Source organism: Garra rufa, chromosome 9 (assembly GCF_049309525.1).
Source record: "Garra rufa chromosome 9, GarRuf1.0, whole genome shotgun sequence".
Lineage (NCBI taxonomy): Eukaryota > Metazoa > Chordata > Actinopteri > Cypriniformes > Cyprinidae > Garra > Garra rufa.
This window is the reverse complement of record NC_133369.1, coordinates 13,756,195-13,776,662: the sequence shown is the minus strand read 5'-3', so window position 1 is coordinate 13,776,662 and position 20,468 is coordinate 13,756,195. Positions and strand designations below refer to the sequence as shown.

At 36.6% G+C, this 20,468-nt stretch overlaps 1 protein-coding gene across 3 annotated transcripts in view; it reads right to left on the bottom strand.

Moving 5' to 3' along the window:
* The window catches only part of rbms3 (RNA binding motif, single stranded interacting protein), a 208,012-nt gene that overhangs the window by 140,971 nt on the left and 46,573 nt on the right, over positions 1–20,468 (bottom strand). For all 3 annotated transcript variants that reach the window (XM_073846608.1, XM_073846607.1, XM_073846606.1), the window contains exons 3-4: positions 7,101–7,159; positions 2,918–3,009 (exon numbers count right to left, since the gene is read on the bottom strand). In XM_073846608.1, coding sequence (XP_073702709.1) covers positions 2,918–3,009; positions 7,101–7,159 — 151 coding nt within the window. The remainder of the gene's footprint in view (positions 1–2,917; positions 3,010–7,100; positions 7,160–20,468) is intronic.

Genomic DNA, 20,468 nt, shown 5'->3' with positions numbered 1-20,468 from the left:
CCAAAAAAAAAAAATATAACATTCTTTAAATAGATACACATTAGAAATTGTGAGGTTTTTGATTGAAAGAAACTACTTGCCAATAGTAGAAATTTTTTTTTTGTTTTTTTAACGTTTTTATTATTTCATAATGTATAAATGTATTTTTTTAATCAGTTTCTTATACTTATGAAGGCTGTATTTATTTGATAAAAAAATCAGGTAAACTGTAATATTGAATTAGTATTTCAAGATCAGTATTTAATATATTTTAAAAAGTAATTTATTCCTGTGATGGCAAAGCTGATTTTTCAGCACCATTATTTCAGTCTTCAGTGTCACATGACCCATCATAAATGATTATAATATGCTGATCTAAAAAAAAAAAAAAAAAAAAAAAAAAATTATATATAAATAAAATAACATTTTATTATTATCAGTGTTCAAAAATTAGAGGTTCTTAACCTTTTCACACGTGAGTTTAAAATATTCTATCTAACCCCAAAGAGTGAGTTTTTTTAGGCGACCGTTATTTTGGAATGTTTGGCATTACAGTTTCCATGGCGACGCGTCATGTGACACACCGCAGCCACAACAGCACTGTAAGACACATGGATCGCTTTTATTTCGTTTTCCCTTTTTTATTATTGATATTCATAAGCATGCTCTCTATATTTTGAAATATATGATATTCCGATTTCGAAAAATGTGCAAGTAAATGTATTTAAAAATCCAAATACTTTTATTATGACCGCGTTAGTTAATCTATACCGGGTGATGGGCGCCGCCATGTTTGTTCGCGCTGAATCCGAGCTGTGGGATTTAACACACGCAAATGCATCCTCTACTCCCGAAAGACATTAAAGTAAGTCTCTGGTGAGCTGGAAGAAGAGGAGAGTGAACTTTATAGTTACCTGCATAATCTATATATGATATCAATAAATGATGCTGTCAGAATATATTTGTAGGATCATTATTGCTGCTTCCATAGACATCAGTGTGTATTTTACAAACTATAAATGTATGGTTTTGCTAGTACTTATGTCTATTTAAATGTCTGAAACCTAAAATAAGCATTATATGGTTGAAAACACTGAATAGTTGTGATAATATGACAAGCACTCAGCGCCTCCGATCTGGCTCAGAGCCAGCAAAAGCGCCAAAACAGATTTGAATTCAGCAGCTGATCACGTGATGCGGCGAACGTTCGAATCACACCGGTGTGATCATACCCAAGTGTGCCGTACCAGTCCTGAAAAGTGAAGCCAAAAGTTTTCGATCGCCCCCCGGTGGCTGGCTGCAGTATAGGTCATAAACCCCGCCCTCTCCATGTAATCTAATGGGACGTGAGCCAAACTAAATAATCGAATTACACGGCAAATAATTTTTTTCCAAAGGTGATTTCCATCGTGTGAGGTAGTTTTTATAATGCTGATTCATGCTCAGGTGTTCGTTTTTCTAATAAGTTTGCTTTTAAGTAGTTATTTGATGCTATAAAAACGGGGTGTGGTGTCATGATTGTGATCGTGCGATTGGGTCTGCGGGAGTTTGGGCGGGACTTTGACACCGCGGCTCCGCCTCACGACACTACTGCGCATGTTCTGGCTCCAAACGAACCTCTACTGCGCATGCTCTGGCTCCAAATGACGTAACTTCCCCCAAGATGGTAGCGGCCATATTGAGCTGTTTTGGCTTCACTTTTCTATAGTGGAAAGAAGCGGAAACGCGTTGTCCATCTTTTTTTACAGTCTATGGATCATACGCATAAGGGACCAGCCAAGACAAATCACACCGGTGTGATCGTACGTTCTAAAGGGTTAATATGTTAGTGTAAACTGCTTTTGTAACATTATCATTCAATGTTTTTTGCTAAATAAGACAACAGATTTCTTAAAAAAATAAAAAAATAAAATAAAATAAACCAAAATGTTTGCTGATGCCATACATGATACAATATTGGGCAAAAATATTCAGCTCACAATCTAGGGTAAAAATATTCAGCTTCTAATTAAATTGACCTAGATATATACTTGATGTTGAATGAAATGTAAATATATATTTGTAAGTAACATTTCATTAATCAATATTTTTACCACACTCTTCTGGGCTGCCGCATCTGTGAAGGATTTTGGCCCATGAAAGAAGGTATCAGAAGACAGTAGTTCGCTACGTTTTGGAACAGAGCCTATGAATGACCGCAAAAATGATTAACTGCTCTTCTTACCAATTAGATGCAGATTGGAAAACAGTTTTAGTTGGAAAGCTGAACACGCCAAAGCAATGTCTAGGGTTCAATGCAAGTTAAACTCAATCATCAGTATTTTTTGCATAAATGTGTTGAGCCAACTCAGAATTTTGGGAAAAGGGACAAGCCAAAGTTATTTTCTGCGGTAATCAACATTACGCAATAAAAGCTGTCGACTGAGCTTAATTTAAATGGTAAATTCTATTACTCGGACTACACGAAACATGCAAACATGAGCGAAAACCCAGCCTTTCTCTCTCTCACTCCCTGCCTCCCTCTCCTCCTCTCTGTAAGATGACCTGTCTGTTTCATAGGAGGCCTGCTGCGTTGCAGAGAGCTCTGACAGGCATGCATTTAAATGGGATTTCAGATACACAAACCATCTGCATCCTGACAGCCTGCAAGCTTATGAATATTAGAGGACAGATGCTTTAAACAACTGTGCGTGAGTCTGAATGCACACACTGGACATCGAGCTACATGAGTCCATTTCCACCACTTCCAGATAATCATACGTATATGTCCTCCACAGATGTTTACCACCACAGCCGTCATTATCAACATCTTTCCTATAATCATTATCACCATCAGGGACGCCATCATTAGAAATAGTAGCAACATACCCGATATCCTCATTCGCTTTTTCCCGGGAAAAAAAATTAACGTTTCGATGTGGCGTAAAGGCTAGCTTACCTTTGCCATCTGCGCCTGCACGCCACTGGCCTTCAGGGACGCTACAGCTTTCTGTGCCGCCGCCGGACTGTCGAAATCCACAAAGCCATATCCTACACACACACATGTACAGAATAAGAGTGAGATAAGAGTTATTTATACACATTAGAACACACATATCTTAGTGTTTTGGCCAAAAACTCAAGAATTCTTTATCAGACATTAATCAGACATTATCAGACACATTTATCAGATTTAAAATTCAAGGGTCAAAACAAGACCGCTCCGTTGTTTGTCTTATCACGCTGATCGTGGCGACACAAGAGAGTCTGCATGTTTGAGCACAGCCGCTCGTGTCTGTGTGTGGGTTTGTGTGTGCGTTTGGGGAGACAGGAAACGGCCATTTTGTTCAAGGCTCATGCTTGTCAACTATTTCCTCAGTAACAGGACAGAGAAGGATTCAGCCTGACCTCACCCCTGCTGGAAAATCCAGCTTAAAGGAAGAGTTCAGCCAAAAAGCGAACATTCTGTTATTTATTTGCTTTCATTTCATTCCAATGGAACTCTTTCTTGGAACGCAAAAGGTGCATTTTTGACATTGACTGTATGCTGGACACTCTTTTTATAGAGCATGAATAATAGAATTCTGGAATAAAGTTCATGAATTATATTTTTTCCTTTTTATACACACATATGTATGCACATACATGCACTATATTCCAATAGTTATTTACTGCTCTTATTACCACATTCAGGACCGAAGTAAGTTTCAATCAATCTTTTCAATGAATCAGTTAATCCAATTCACAAAAATGGACTGAATGAGTAGTTCTCAAATCAACTGATTATGTGCATGATTTAGTAAACCAAAGGAACAAATTAGTAAGTTATGCTCTGGATTTAGTAAACCAAGGGTACCATTTAATAAACTGTGTGCAGGATTTAGTAAACCAAAGGAACGAATTAGTATATTGTGTGCAGAATTTAGTAAACTGAGGAAACAAATTAGTAAATTGTGTGCATGATTTAATAAACCGAGGGTACAAATTGGTAAATAGCATGCACGATTTCGTAAACCAAAGGAATGAATTAGTAAATTGTACGCATGATTTAGTAAACCAAGGGAACAAATTATTAAATTGCGTGCACGATTTAGTAAACCGAGGGTACAAATTAGTAAATAGTGTGCACGATTTTGTAGACCAAGTGAACAAATTAGTAAATTGTGCGCACAATTTTGTAAACCGAGGGAAGGAATTAGTAAATTGTGTGCAGGATTAAGTAAACCAAGGGTAAGAATTTGTAACTGGTGTGCAGGAATTAGTAAACCAAGGATACAAATTACTAAATCTTGCACACGATTTAGTAAACCAAGGGAGTTTATTAGTAAATTGTGCGCAGAATTTAGTAAACCAACGGAACAAATTAGTAAATTGTGTGCATGATTTAGTAAATCGATAGTACAAATTAGTAAACTATGCACACAATTTAGTAGGCTGAAGGGAACGAATGAGTAATTTGTGTGCACAAAGAGCTTTTTTCTTGCTTGACATATGCGGGGCTACATAAAATATATTTTTGTTTGTTTGTTTGTTTGTTTGTTTGAGAGTGTACTTGTAAAGATTTCAGTTTTGCTTTGATAAACAAACAGAAATCTTGACTTTAAAATAAAAATAGTAGGGCTGTCAAGGGATTCAAATAATTATAACGGGGCTTTTAAGGTTATTTTAAGTATTGAAATTAATAAATTATTGTTAATATTTGAATAATAAATTTCTGGATGAATTGTGGTTAATATATAAAATGTGTGTATGTATGTATGTATGCATGTGTGTATGTTTATGGGGTCTGGTCATCCGGCTAATAGGCAGCTTAGACCAGTAAGAAAACAGTTACCATGTTTCAAAACACAGCTACTAGTCCAGCAGGGTCCATTCCACCACCCAGCTCTTTAACCAAACATTTCTTTGGCAGCAAGCAAGAGAGAAGATCCATGACTTCCTTTACGACGAATCATAATAAAAACTGCAGTGGCGGAGGTTCTTAAAGACCCTCAGTACATTTGAGGCACATCTGAGGCAGTGTGTCTTCATTCGGCGAAGGCATTCTCACCATAAGCCTCTCTAAACTCTAAACACACACACTTTCAAAGCCCGACTGACATTCGAAACCACAGATGGCAGAACGCAGAGCTTTGGAGAGGCCGCGAACGGTTGGAGCCAACAGCTCTATATGCCAGACATATGTGTTCATTTACGCACGCACACACACCTTACATATAGAACAACACGGCATCCGCTTTGAAGCCTCCTGGTAAACATGGAACGCGAGAAGAAGAGGGAAGATCTCTACAGCGGAGAACTGAGCCATCCAGATGTTCCAAAGACTGCAGATGTTTCATAAGCCTAAGAAAACAGTGCATGTGTGTGAAAAAGGATTTCCAGTAGACTGTTCTTGATCCAGAGAGAGGAACACTTCTGGTTTGAGACATCGCTGCGAGCATTCCTGAGGTCACTGACCAAAAGAGCTAAACAGCAGCCATCAGGAAGTGGGCTGAGAAAGAGGTTTCAAGTTGAAGAATGCAGCGATCAATTCCTATTAACAACGTGACGCCCAGAACCGGAACAGGCCTGAAAAGGAGCTCGACAGAGAGGTAAAAAAGATAAAAAGAGCATGTTTGTGCGTACACATCACGCATATGAGGTTTTGGCAGGAAGTGTTTTGGAGGCTTTACGTAATTAAATCCATAAATACAAAGTGTGCGTATTCTCTCTCTCTCTCTCTGTGTGCTTTCTTTTCTCTCTCCGTTTTTTTTTCTCGGATGTCAAAACTGTGGGAAAAAAGATCTCCTTCCTCTGCGCATAATTCCAATTAGAAAAGGAAAGCGAGGTACTGAAAGAGAGAGCTTGTTGGTGTGCTCGTATGTTGTACGACACACAAATATTTACGCTCACTCTGTTTAATGAGAGGCTCGTGATTGAGTCAAAGAGAAAATCAAACACACCCTCGACGTTGCCTGCAACCCCCACCGCTGTCACCCTCTCCATCTGTCATTGCGGACAAGGGGAAAAAACAGCTGTCTAAAACTGAAAATGTGTCTTTTTTTGCACAAACAAGTTCGCAATTACCGAGTCTAGCTGCCTAATGCAAAACACACAAAGTAAACATGCGATTAAACGTGTGTTAAATGTGTGTTTAGCAAACGGCCAACAATCCATGTAAGAAGAGTGATTAAAAACGTTGCCGGGCTTGATAACTTACGAATGTGATCTTCAGAAGCAAACGGACCGAACAAACTTGATTGTAAACAAGCCTCGATGGTTTACTTTATCATACGGGATTAATCTACAGCAGATAGGTCTGTAATTGCGATCAATCGACATCTTGAAATGAATAGTGCATATCCTGTGCAAAAAACAAAACAAAAAAGGATGGTGTGGAAGCAAGCGGAACAAACATATGTAGATGCAGCGAAGCCGTGAATGAAGCGAATCCATCTTTTTGTTCGTTTCCTGTCTGATATCCTTGGCTCCCATAAGTCCTGGCTGGAAGCCCATCAGGGTGGAGAAGCCTGGCAGAGTAGGAGGGCTGTTAACTCCAGGAAGTGGAAGTCCTCTAAAGCCTGGAGTGATTTCCTCTGCTTCCCAAAAACACTCTCTCTCGCCCGTTCTCATGTGGGCATTAATACTCATTTTTGGACACATTAGATGTGCCTTCGGAGAGAAAGCATGACAAAGAGAAAGACGCACACATGCATATACATGAAATGGGAGGAAAACCTGCGGGACTCGGTTTGGCAGATTGAAGCCAGGCTGTTTATTTACAGCGCTGGCTGAGTGTTTCCTGAAAAGAGGCTGTCTGCTAAATCATCAATTTCAGCCGGACGCTTCCCTCGCCCCTATGGCTATTTTTAAACTGGCACAACTAGGCCCGGACTTTTCAAATCAACACAGGAGGAACCCTGTGCTTTTCCTCGCCGCGGCTAACCCTGTTAGTCACGCTAACGTCTTATCCGGTTGTTAAGACTTCACCCACAATCACGCTAACACGTTTCCGCCTCAAAAGATCATCCAGACAATCTTCAGACTAATCAGAGTCATTCAAAATCTGTCATTTTACAAGGATTATTGATTATTTTAAGTGAGACTGTGAATGCTCTCTGAGCGTGTTTTTAATGCAAGCTGATATCGACTGCGGTGCTCACCTTTGCACTGGTTGGTGTTTTTGTCCAGGATTGCCTTTGTTGACACTATTTTTCCATACCTGCAAAGGACAAAGAGAACAACAGGATCAGCTCAAATGAAACAAGCTAGATCAAGTACATTTCAATCTATTGCAATCCTCAGTTTTAGACCCGGGGTTTTTTTTTTTTTTTTTGGTCTACTAACAGTGTCTAATCCTTTTTGTCATTTTAATTACCATGAACCGTTCCACCACATTATAATTTGCACCATATCTCAAATTATGTATTGTTTCATTACATTATGTGGTGGAAATGAACATTATGGAAATGACATTTTAACACTTTGTAATAAAACGGACTCCTCTTACTAAGGCTAATTTCACAGTTAGCATTTTATACATCCTAAATAAACGCTACTGAATAATATTTTCACACTTTCTGCATAATTTCACAAAATAACAGTCAATTTATTCATTTAAACACGGCCATTCTATGAAATGTCAATTTTTCTGTCCCTAGTCTTTACAAAAATATTACACTTAGGGTTACAATTTCTTCATATTTTAAAATGAAACAATATGTTATTTGAACAATTACACCTTCTTGAGTCATTAATGTGGCAATATTGTATTTAAATTAATTTTATAGAATTCTAAGAACCACAACACTGCTTGTCCTCATAGCCATGTACAGAGGGAAAGTGCTTCATTTTGAAGTCAAAAACAGCTTTTTCTACTATTTAATATACAATAATGTATTCATAGCTATGATGTAAATGGCATAAAATTTGATTACTATTTTTCTAAATTTCTCACGAATGTTTTAAACTGTCAGTCATTTTGAAACATTTAAACCAGGCAGGCTTAACCATATAGTAGGACTCAACATTACTGTCAGACTTTCAAAATCCTTTATCACTTGAATTAAGATTATAAAAATTTAATTTTAAAGCACAGCTACCACAAAATCAGACCTTAGCACCTTTTTTTACTTTGAGATCATACTGAGATTAAATACAGATTTAAAGATTTAGTTTTTAATGTTTAATGCATAGCTATGACAGGAAACACTGGCATCTAACAATGCTTTGGAAAAACAGTTCATCTTAAAACATAAAGCATATACATAAATCCAAACAGGAATGAAACAGTTATCAAATAAATATGTGATCTATCTTGTGACCTAAACTACGGAATAATTCGTGTCTCATATTTAAGAGCAGACAATGCAATATAGGAAAAAAATCTAAATCAAATCTGTATGTGTGAGAAAATATTCAGATGTACAAGTAACTGTAATTTTTTTTGGCATGTTATTGTTTATTTAGTAATGACCTGAATAAGACATTTCACATAAAAGATGTTTACATATAGTCCACAAGAGAAAATAATAGTTGAATTGATAAAAATGACCCCACTCAAAAGTTTACACCCCCTTGATTCTTAATACTGTTGTTTTTCTTTTTTACTGTAATTTAATTACACATTTTTCTCAGTAACTGTAATATATTACAGTAACATTTATTTTGTAATTAAATCACATACTGCCCAACACTGCAGATTTTATATTAAAAAAAAGAAAAAAAGAAAAAAAAAAACATAAATGGACAAATCATTAACAATAAGATTTATAAACATGCTTTTATAAAACAGATTTTCTTTTAGGTCTGAGACAAAAATATATACATAAGAGTTTTTTTTAAAGGCGAGGCACTGCAGGTGAATAGGGTAAAAAAAAATAACTAATAGTTATCACCTTACTTATCCAGATGATTGATTACATTGATAATTGCAATTTTTACATTTTTTGTATTACAAGTTTTCTAAAATGTTAGGCTTAAATATGGAAATAAGGCATTATTTATATAATATATATGCCAATTTGCATACATTTTTAGTACAAAAATCTAAACACTGGATAAAGCCAGTTTAAAAAGTTTTAAAAATTCTTGTTTAATTTTTGACATTAGAGTCAAATGTTTATACAGAGGGAATTTAGAGTATCCCATTTTGTCACGGCATAATTCAGAAAAAAAAAATAGAACAGACAGGAAACATTATACTTTTTACCATTTTTTGGGGAATAAAATATTGTATAAAATCAAGCAAATTATATATGAACAAATCCCACTGTAAAAAACTTCAGGATATAGACAGGAATTTAAATGTAAAGTTGTGTGTGTGTGTTACAGAAGTGGAGATTTATGGCTCAGTGTAGGAGAAAAACTCATTAAAAACTCATTAAAAATATGCATTGTAATTGAAATCTATTGACACAAATAGATAAAGCGCTATAAAACAAACACTTAACATTGTCTTTTGGGTGTTTTCTTTTCATTAGTCTGAAAAAAACACACTATAAAAAAAGAAAAAGCACAAAATCTCAAACTTGATAGGTGCATGAAAAAACAGCGTTTTTACCTGCAGTGTCTCCCCTTAAGTCAAAAACGTCATTTTAAATCTTAAAGGGGTGCTATTATGCTTTTTCACTTTTTGAACTTTAGCCAGTGTGTGGTGTGTACGTTTGGGCATAGAAAACATCTACAAAGTTACAAATCTCAAAGTCCACTCCAAAGGGAGATATTTAGTTTTTAAAAAGTCCCTTTTCAAGAACTACAACGAACGGCTGATTTGGACTACAGCGTTTGTTTTCCGCATGCAATGATGTCACAACTCGGTATCCCGCCTACAGAAATTCAATTCATTGGCGGGTGGGGGATTGCCTAACTTTAGCATGTATTATAGACAGCCGCTTCTGGGATGCTTCAGCGAGCCGCAGGTCGTCTCAGCTTTAACTAAAGAGTCCGCGAACTGCTCCGGTAGCCGTGCTGGAGCGGCGCCATTGACGTGCGGTATTAGAGATTTCAAACACACGCAGAGTCGCGGCTGATGTAAACACGAACCCTGACTAATGATCATCCGTGCACGTGTAGACGTAGACGTAGACGTGCAGTGTGTGGTAAGACATTTATTCATCATACAGTGTCGATAGCTTCACTAGCCTTATGGTTTCGGGCAAGTAAATAATAAATACATTAGCAGAATAATGATAATATCATGTATCGGCGATCTCGCAGACTGATGATAGGACCAACAATACTGTAGCGTTTTATTACCTCACCTTTCATGCATCATAGGTGTATATGACTTCCTTCTTTCAGACGAATGCAATCAGAGTTACATTAAAAAATAATCCTAGCTCTCCCAAGCGTTAGAACTGAACGGTATAGATGAGTGTTTCTCTCCATCAGTCCGAAACAAGTCGATCCATAATAAAAAAGTGCCTCACATGGCTCCGGGGCAGTCGGTAAAAGCCTCCCTTTAGCAATCCAATGTGTTTTTGTAAGAAAAATATCCAGATTTAAAACGTAAGAATCACTTTAATTTAGTTTGCTGCTTTGGGAAGGGGCGCGGCAGGGCGGAACGCAGTCTACGCTGTTTGCCAATCGCAACGCAGTGGGACCGCTGACCAATCACAACACATTTGGTTTTCGGAAGGCGGATCCCGGAACTAATCGAGCCGTTTGTGCCAGCCTGGGGAGAAAGCTATTCCAATAATGTAAATTATGTGAAAAATAATGCGTTTTTCGAACCACCAAGCATGAGAGCATGTTCAAGTACACCCCCAAAACAAAATAAAGACTTTGTAAAAGAACATAATAGGACCCCTTTAAATTACCTTCATATGAGAAAAAGAAAGCTAAAATCAGTTTAATAAACGTCAACCCCTGAGACATAAAAATGCCCGAACTTGAAGAAAAACCCAAGTGTAATGTTTGCTCCGAACTTAGTTAATTAAAAAGTTTGAACCTAACTCTCAGAGTACGTTTAATAAAGGTCTAGCTTAGCTTCATTAAAACCTTGACGAAGGGATGTTTATCGATACATCAATACCATCCTTAAGAGGACACCGTAAACAAGGGGTGGTTGATTTTGGGTGCAGGATGTGAGTCTCAAACCCCAGTGATTTAATTAAACACTGGAAGCATCTAGAGCCCCAATCTACACCACAAAAATCCCGCCCTCATTTTCACTTTTCACCTCAACTCACAGCACTGAGTGCTCTTGTATTCTTGCAATATTCTTTCTCTTTTTTCTGTCTCTATCCTACAAAACCCCTATTCACATGGCGAAATCAGCCTCATCGCAGAATCACGACAGTGTCTGCACAACAGACGAATCTCCTTCCTCTCGGCAGTCCCTCTTTTCCCTTATTCCTCCCCTACCGCCTGCCTTCCATCCACGATGGAGGTAATAAAGTTACTTATCGCTTCCGTCTCCGCCTGAAGACCGGGAAGACTGATATAAGCGTGGCGCTCCTGATGTGACTTTTAATTAATATTTAATGTGGTTCCCACCTCCAGGTAAAAGCGGGAGACTATATTACCCACCTTTATAAGGATGGAGGCGTTTAATAAAGGGAAAGATCATTTCACTGTCACCGCGAGAAGCGGCGTCCCATCGAGGCATTGTACTGCTGACGTCTGGAAAATGGCAACTAATTCATCTCACGTCGCCGTATAAGCCCACTTTATAGAAGAAATACAAATAAATATAAGCCGCTAGGTTGAAAGAACAACCGTCGTACAAGGTTTTGTGTGAATTTATCAACAAAGTCTTCTGCAATTCACACCATCACACAACGAGTAAGTGTGGGCGGATGTTTTTTTGCGAAAACGGATAATCACAACTCTGGGATCGCAGAGACTCATTATAGAAACAATACTGGTTTTGTTTGATTTTTTTTCTTCTCCGTCAATATGGTTTGTCAGTAAACAAAGTAGAAGCCTGGGGGACAAGAGCAACCACATAACAGAGACATGAAAATGAGTTGCTCTGTTGGAGAAAGCATGTAGCTCACCAAAGTGAAGGAAACACATGAGAACCATTTGACTTGAACGCTTGATTTGCTGCCATTTCATCTTGCAAAACAAGTGGTTGGACAAACACAGGCGTCTCAGATGAGTGAGTGGGTCGGGGTGGAGCTGAGGGAGGAATGTAGTCAACATAACTGGCAACGTTTCCGCAAGCCAGTGTCACGCCGCGGTCATGCACACGGATGTCTCACTAACACCAAACTCACGAACAGGAAGGTTTCCTCACAAACACAGGCGTAGGTTCATTCTCTCGCAGCCAATAAGGAGGTGCAAGGAGGGAAATGTCCCTCTAATAATGTGCCTGTCTTGTTTTGTTTGTTTAGATGCTGATAAATGACGCTACCGAGGTGGGGTAATGTTTAATAGGCGCAGTCTGTGGTTGTGATTTATAAGTTACAGAGTTACAGAATGAAAGTCTTTGTTGAAACCTCAAAAACTTTAATGACCCCAACGCCGTACTTTCTGGTTAACGTAATGCTCTTTAGGATCATTTGTCAGGATGACACAGTTAACGTCGTAGCCAAAGGTGGAGGAGCTCACTGTGAGAACATCTGGCAAAGTGTCCTGATCACGCTCACGCTCGACAATGAACACCAGGGTAGTTTTAAGTTGATGAAGAGCAGCACTGCCAGTATGTGACGTTATTCTACTCAGGTTAAAGGTTCATTATGGAATGTTGGCCTCGCTATCACCACCTGTGGTTGAAATGCAAAACTTTCAAAGTCGTTTAATTTAGAAAATTACTTTGGGTTAGGAAAGAGCAAAGGTTCGAACACTGATTGTTCACTAATGTAATTATTTTGCCATTTTCCGTGATGAACCTCTAATGACATACCCTGGAAATCCAGAGGTCTCGCGAGAGCACAATTTGAATTGTCTCTGCAAGACACTCTGGCATCGAGCAATGATGCAGGTTACTGCAATACGTAAGCAATAGTGGGAACCAATCAAATCGGTGTATCTGATGTAGGCAGGCCAGAGGCGAGCTAAGCTGATGATGACAGCACTGCGACGTCCGAATCATATAGTAAACATTGAAAGATCGCTGTCGCTACAGATGAACAACAAGTTGTTTGAAACGGCTTTGGCCGCTACAATGAACGAGTTAGACTTGGCTTTCCATATAAAAGAGGAACAGAAAACCGAAAACTCGAATCGTTCCTTTGCAAGAAGGACGTTTTTTCTGTTTTGCCGACTGGATACGGCAAGAGTTTAATCTATCAGTTCACGAGTTCACGCTTACATATAATTAGCCGGAAAATAGTAGTGCATGTTTGGCGTGCAGTCCGGTGAAGGGCTCCAAACTCGGGAGTGGCCCGAACCCAGAGTACGTTACCCCCCAATAGGAGTAGTGAGAACTCGGAGTGATGAGATGGGGTGGTGGAGGGTTACTGATAAACCATCGAGTGAATTGAGGTGAGTCAGCTGTATTTAAACCTATGGCGCTGATTGACTTGTGATGTTTACGCTAAGCATCTGACGCGCTTCTCCCGAACTTTGTTAATGAAACATCATTTAGCTCTGCTGGTAGCTAAGCGTGTATTGTTGTGATTGGTCGTGGCGTTATCCAATTGCGTGCAGTTAGAGTTTCAAATGCATGCTTCGTGCCGCCCCTCGAGTTAGGCAGTTTTCATTGCTCGATCCCAGACCCTTAATCTTAATAGATTAGGGTCTGGATTTTTCCAGGCTACTAATGACATACACTGCTGCTCAAATGTTTGGGATCAGTAAGACTTTTTATGCTCATCACAGTTTCATTTATTTGATTAAAAATACAGAAAAAAAGTAATATTACTGCAATTTAAATTAACAGTTTTTATTTGAATATACTTTAAAATATAATTTATTTCTGTGATGCAAAGCTGATTTTATCAGCCGTTACTCAGTCTTTAGTATCACATGATCCTTCAGAAATCATTCTAATATACTGATTTATTACTTTTATTATCAATGTTGGAAAGAGTTGTGCTGCTTAATATTTTTTTGGAGCCTGTGATACTTTTTTCAGGATTCTTTGATGAATAGAAAGTTAAAGCAACACTAAGTAACTTTTCCCTCAATGCTCCCTCTACAGGTTAGAAGCGGAATTGTCCATTACCGCTGTCGTAAATAATTTAGCCTACCGTCGTGTCACATGCACGTTATTTGTTTGAAAGGCTATCCATGAGCGGCTTTGGAAATAGCGATGTCCAGTGACAAGGTAGAGTATGTTGTATGACTTTATAAAAGTGTGAAAACCTTTTGTGAAGCCTTCCGTGAAGCAAGTCGCATTTGTAGTCTCATTTGAACTACAAAACCGCGACCCGACGACCCAAACTTACATAGTGCTGTTATGGCTGATAGAGGGTCGCAAAGCGAATACGAAAGTGCCGTTTCACCCTGTTATGAGTTGATGAACCACTGACATGAGTTCGGAAACATTATTTTAAGGTAAAAAAAGTTACTTAGTGTTGCTTTAAAAAGAACAGCATTTATTTCAAATAGAAATCTTTTTGAACAATGTAAGTCTTTACTATCACATTTTATTAAATGTGCTGAATAACTTGCTGAATAAAACTATTAATTTATTTCAAAGAGGGAGAGAAAGAAAAAATTTACTGACCACAAACTTTGAACGAGGTGTTTGTTGTTACAAAAGTTTTTTTTTTTTTTTTGTATAAATGCTATTCTTTTTAATGTTTTATTTATCAAAGAATCCTGAAAGAAGCATCACAGGTTCCAAAAATCTAATAAAAAAAAGTTAAAAAGAACAGCATTTATTCAAAATAGAAATATTTTCTAACAATGGAAGTCTTTACTATCTCTTTTGATCAATTTAACACATCCTTGCTGAATAAAACTATTTCTTTCAAAGAGAGAGAAAAAGAAAAAAAAATACTCACCACAAACTTTGAACGAGGTGTTTATTGTTACAAAAGTTTTCTATTTTAAATCAATGCTGTTCTTTTTAATGTTTTATTTATCAAAGAATCCTGAAAAAAGTATCACAGGTTCCAAAAATCTAATAAAAAAAGATAAAAAGAACAGCATTTATTTAAAATAGAAATATTTTCTAACAATGTAAGTCTTTACTATCACTTTTTATTAATTTAACACATCCTTGTTGAATAAAACTATACATCTCTTTCAAAGAGAGAGAAAAAGAAAAAATTTACTGACCACAAACTTTGAACGAGATGTTTATTGTTACAAAAGCTGTCTATTTTAAATAAATGCTGTTCTTTGTAATGTTTTATCAAAGAATCGTGAAAGAAAAGTTTCACAGCAGCACAAAAAGCTAAATTATTAAACAGCACATCCGTTTCCAACACTGATAATAAATCAGCATATTAGAATGATTTCTGAAGGATCATATGACACTAAATAATGATGCTGAAAATTCAACTTTGCATCACAGAAATAAATTATATTTTAAAGTATATTAAAATAGAAAACCACTTTTTTAAATTGCATTAACATTTCACAATATTACTTTTTTCTGTATTTTTAATCAAATAAACAGCCTAGATAATCAGGGAAATAAAGCATTTTAAAAAGCATTAAAAATCGTACTGATCACAAAATTTTTGAGCAGCAGTGTAAATACAGAGTTCTGTCATTTATACACCCTCATGTTGTTTTCAAACTGGAATACAAGACTCGAATTTTTTAAAAATAACTAAATAAATAAAGTAATAGCTATAGATTTAAAATGAGAGTAAATAATGACAGAAGCCTTATTTTGTGGGTGAACTATTCATTTAATGTGGACTTAATGTCATTAGCACCCAAAGACACATTAGCTTTGCTAATTAGCATTTCATTATAGCATGCATGTATGTAAAATTCATGCTGGTGTTATCAGTCACACTAATGAAGTGCTGAATCCTTGTTTTTTTTTATTAAATAGAAGCAGGAATGTTTTTCTGGATTGTTCATCTGTTTTGATGATGAAGGGTTACTGCCGATCAACTTAAAAACCGGTTTTATGGATGCTGACTTTTGATTAGGAACAAAATTTGAGTGTGTTTACTAGTTGAAAACTTTCAGAACCTCAAGCATGGAGTTCCCCTCGTGGATGGCTGGTGTGCCAAGAATTCGACCTTAAATAACATCAAGCCGAAGAGCCAAATGGTTTACAGTGAGAGAAGTTGCATGTTACAATATTAGTAAACTATTGACTCTATGATATATAATGATTATGATATATGGCAATATGATAAACACAAAACCAAAAATAGTATCCTGAATTATGTCTCAGTCATTTTAAACACAACAGAGCTGCGAATGAAAAATCACTTAAATCTTATTCATATTAACTTGACTTATTGTCCAAATCAGACTACAGCAGTGCCTGACAGTGAACTTTGTTGGTTGTTAGATTACCATTTTCAACAGTTTGCAGTTGCTTGGCCTGCCCATGGTGTAATTTCAATGATCCAAAATCCTGCTCTAAACAGTTGTATGTTAGGGAAATTTCTGTTTACTTTAATGTCACATTTCTGGTCTTATTGTGCGTAATTATTTGGCAGAGCACGTCACTATGAAAAAAAGTTGGCTTCATAATCAAAATGTTTTAAACGGCACTCTCCTAAAACATCTTTCCTTTTGGGTTAATGTGGCTAAATTTCCTTTTCGACCAGCTGTCGCCTTTCATACTGCATGCAGTCAAGTGCCATCCTACATTTTCTTCTATTTAAATATGCTATTTAACTTCTGTCATATATAACAGGTCGAAATATCAATTTAAGAAAATGTCATTTAAATAGCCTTTGAAAATAATTTATTTTGGCTTTATATCACACGCTCTAAAATATAAATGTAATACAATAATGTATTTGACAAAGTTGCATTAAAAGAGAAGTTCACTTCCAGAACAAAAAATTACAGATGATTTACTCACCCCCTTGTCATCCACAACGTTCATGTCTTTCTTTCTTCAGTCTTAAAGAAATTATGTTTGAGGAAAACATTTCTGGATTTCTCTTTATATAATGGACTTCTATGGTGCCCCAAGTTTGAACTTCCAAAATGCAGTTTACAGGCAGCGTCAAATGGCTCTAAACGCAGTTTCAAAGGGTCTTATCTAGTGAAATGATCGGTCAATTTCTACAAAAATTGACAATTTATATACTTTTTAATCTCAAATGCTCATCTTGTCTAGCTCTGCGTCAACTCTGTGTATTCCGGTTCAAGACAGTTAGGGTAGGTCGGAAAAACTCCCATCTTATTTTCTCCTCCAACTTCAAAATCTTCCCACATCGCTGCAGAAGTATCGACCCCGGTGTTTACAAAGTAAACGTGCAAAGATCAAACGCCCTTTAGAAAAAAAAAAAAAAAAAAAGGTAAAACAGCAATGATTTGAAGATGGGAAACTGACGATTTTGAAGTTGAAGAAGAAAATGAGATGGGAATTTTTCGACCTACCCTAACTGTCTTGAACTGGAATACACAGAGTTGACGGAGAGCTAGACAAGATGAGCATTTGAGATTAAAAAGTATATAAATTAAATTTTTGTTTTTTAAAAATTAACCAATCCTTTCGCTAGATAAGACCCTTTGAAGCTCTGTTTAGAGCCCTTTAAAGTTGCATTGAAACTGCATTTTGGAAGTTCAAACTCGGGGGCACCATAAAAGTCCACTATATGGAGAGGAATTCTAAAATGTTTTCCTCAAAAAACTATTTCTTTATGACTGAAGAAAGAAAGACATGAACATCTTGGATGACAAGGGGGTGAGTAAAGTATCTGTAAATTTTTGTTCTGGAAGTGATCTTCCCCTTTAAACTGTTAAAAAATGATGGTGATAACGCATTTACAAAACATGTCTATTTTAAATAAATGTCTATTCTATTCGACATTGATAATAAGAAAAATGTTATATCACGATGAAACGATATATATCAAAATAAATGTATTTTTTCTCTAAATAAAGTCTTGACATAAAAAATGATACCATAGAAATGTCATAATTCTTGTCACCAGTGTCAATATCACAAAAAACTGAAACTAACCTAAATTGAAAAAAAACCCTCAAGCTTACTGAAGACAGTCAGTGATTAAAAAAAGAACAAAAAAACTAATTACAAGCAATTAGACAAAAAAACTACAGTAGAATAAATAAATTAGAAATGCCGCATATACTGTATAAAGTAATTAAATGTATAAAAACACTGCATGTTCTTCACTGCACAAATTAAATATATATTTATTCTTATTAAGTTACAAAAGTGATTAACATCAATGACAGCCAGCAGGAACATCAGACTGCTATCACTTTAAGAGCTGCCCGGTTTTATTTAGCTTCTGATTGTTTTTACAGCTTAAAATCACTTGTTTTTAAATCGCAATGCTTAAAATGCATTCAAGCAATATCTTTTTGTAAGCAGGTAGGAGAGCAATGTCACACGAGCTTGTCACCATTATAGAGATGATAGTCCAAAATCTCTACCAGTCGACAAATTTTTTACCAGTTTATCGTGTCTACTGGTAAATAGGGTCTTTAAGAGCTGATAAAACTCATGGGAATGTTGAAGTAGATTTATGGAGTTATGTTAAATACATTTCTACACCTCCAACCTTGAAGCAAGTCACAACTATTAATATCATTTGAAGGCAAGCCAGCTGTGACAGACAGAATCAAAGTAAGAAAGCAAGGAAGCAACAACGCCCTTACAATAACAGATACTCAGAGAGCTTTAATTAGACTGCTGATACCACACACACCAAACCCTCCTGTCAAATGCCACAGTTCAGCCAGTATGTGGGATCACAATGTTCTAACTCTGGTCATCTGGATGAAAGCAGCATCTCTCCACACTGACCAGAGCAGATCAGGTCCAAAGGAGATGGCCACAAGAGACACACACAGGCCCAATCACACGCCACCACCCTTTCCATCACGGCAAACACTGAACCCTCGGAGCGCTTTAGTCAACCCACAAGCACACAGAATCAAATCAACACGAACACAAAAAACTGTAAACACCACATGAGGTTAACCAAAACGCCTAGAACGGCTTTCAATGAAGATAAATATATTTCTCGATCCACACACGCACGTTTGAAAGAGCACGACGCGGCTCGACGTGCTGTGACAGCCCAAGCTGGGAGCAGATCCCAGCTGATTTGATCACCGTCAAGACAACGCGTCTTGTGTACGAAGCTTTCAGCTGCAGTGTGTGAAGTGCTAATGACAGTTCTCAAAGGGCCGTCACACACTCTGATCTGTGTTTTTATTTTCCCCAGAGCGCCGGCAGCCACGGATGCTGGACCGTTTGATGTCTCGTGCCGAGAGATGTGAACCAGCATTCTTTCAACTTCTATCCAGGTGGGTGTGTAGGATCTCTTAATTGGCTACCAATGCAGCTGTCTCATCTGACACGCCGCTCGACACTTCTGTGCCGTGAGTTATAAGCATCTGATGTGTGTTTGTACGCTCGCTTGCGCCGGCAGATTCGAGAAAGAGGCCCTGTGACTCTGCAAAAGGAGGATTTGCTTTCCTAAAGCGCTATGGCCTTGAATGTCTGCATGTATAAAAACTTGTCCAAACTCGATAGAAAGTACAAAATATGTCTAAGCTGATCCATGACTCAATATACAAGCAAAAACTCATATAAAACATGTTCATAATACAGCATTTCTGCTTTCAGAATGTGAAATGTACAGGGCAGCGTGGTTGCTGAAACTTTGCCATAAAAACTACAGTAGAAACAGTTTAGGTATTAAAGGAATTCATTTTTTATCATACAAAACAGTATATTCCCTTTACTGACATAATGTTATACGAAAATGAAAACAAAAACAGGAGAAATATATTATATATTACATAGATAGTTATATAATTATAGTTATAGTAAGAATTATATTGAAACAATAATACAGAAGCAATAAATAACAATAATATAGCTTACGGTTTTTTACTGCAAATTATAATTGGACTGTTAATTTTTTACTTCTAAAATCTACACATTTAAATGTCCCATTAACTCTATTACAGTTTTTCATCATATACATATATATATAGGAAGGGAAATTACTCTTAACCAACTGAAAGAGGTTTTTTTTTTTTTACTATTAAATTTACAAACTTTTTTTTTAATAATGTGTGATTATATCTCATAATTTAATGATATTGCAAATAAATTATATATGATTAAGTGTTTACAATAAATATTTTGAGGAAAATGCAGTGGTAGATGCCTAAATTTTCTAAAATAATAAAAATAAAATGAAATAAAATTTAAAAACAATTACAATGAATATTTAGGGGGGAAATGCAATGGCAGATATTGTAAAATTTCTACATTTTGCCTAAATTGTCCAAAAAATAGGCAATAAAATAAAATATAATAAAATAAAAAATGGTAATGAATATTGATAAATATGATTTAAATATGATTAAGTGGTTACAATGAATATTTAGGGGGGGAAATGCAGTGGCAGATATTGTAAATTTTTTACATTTTCCTAAATTTTCTATATAAATATAAATGGTAAATTATGTATGATTAAGTGCATACAATGAATATTTAG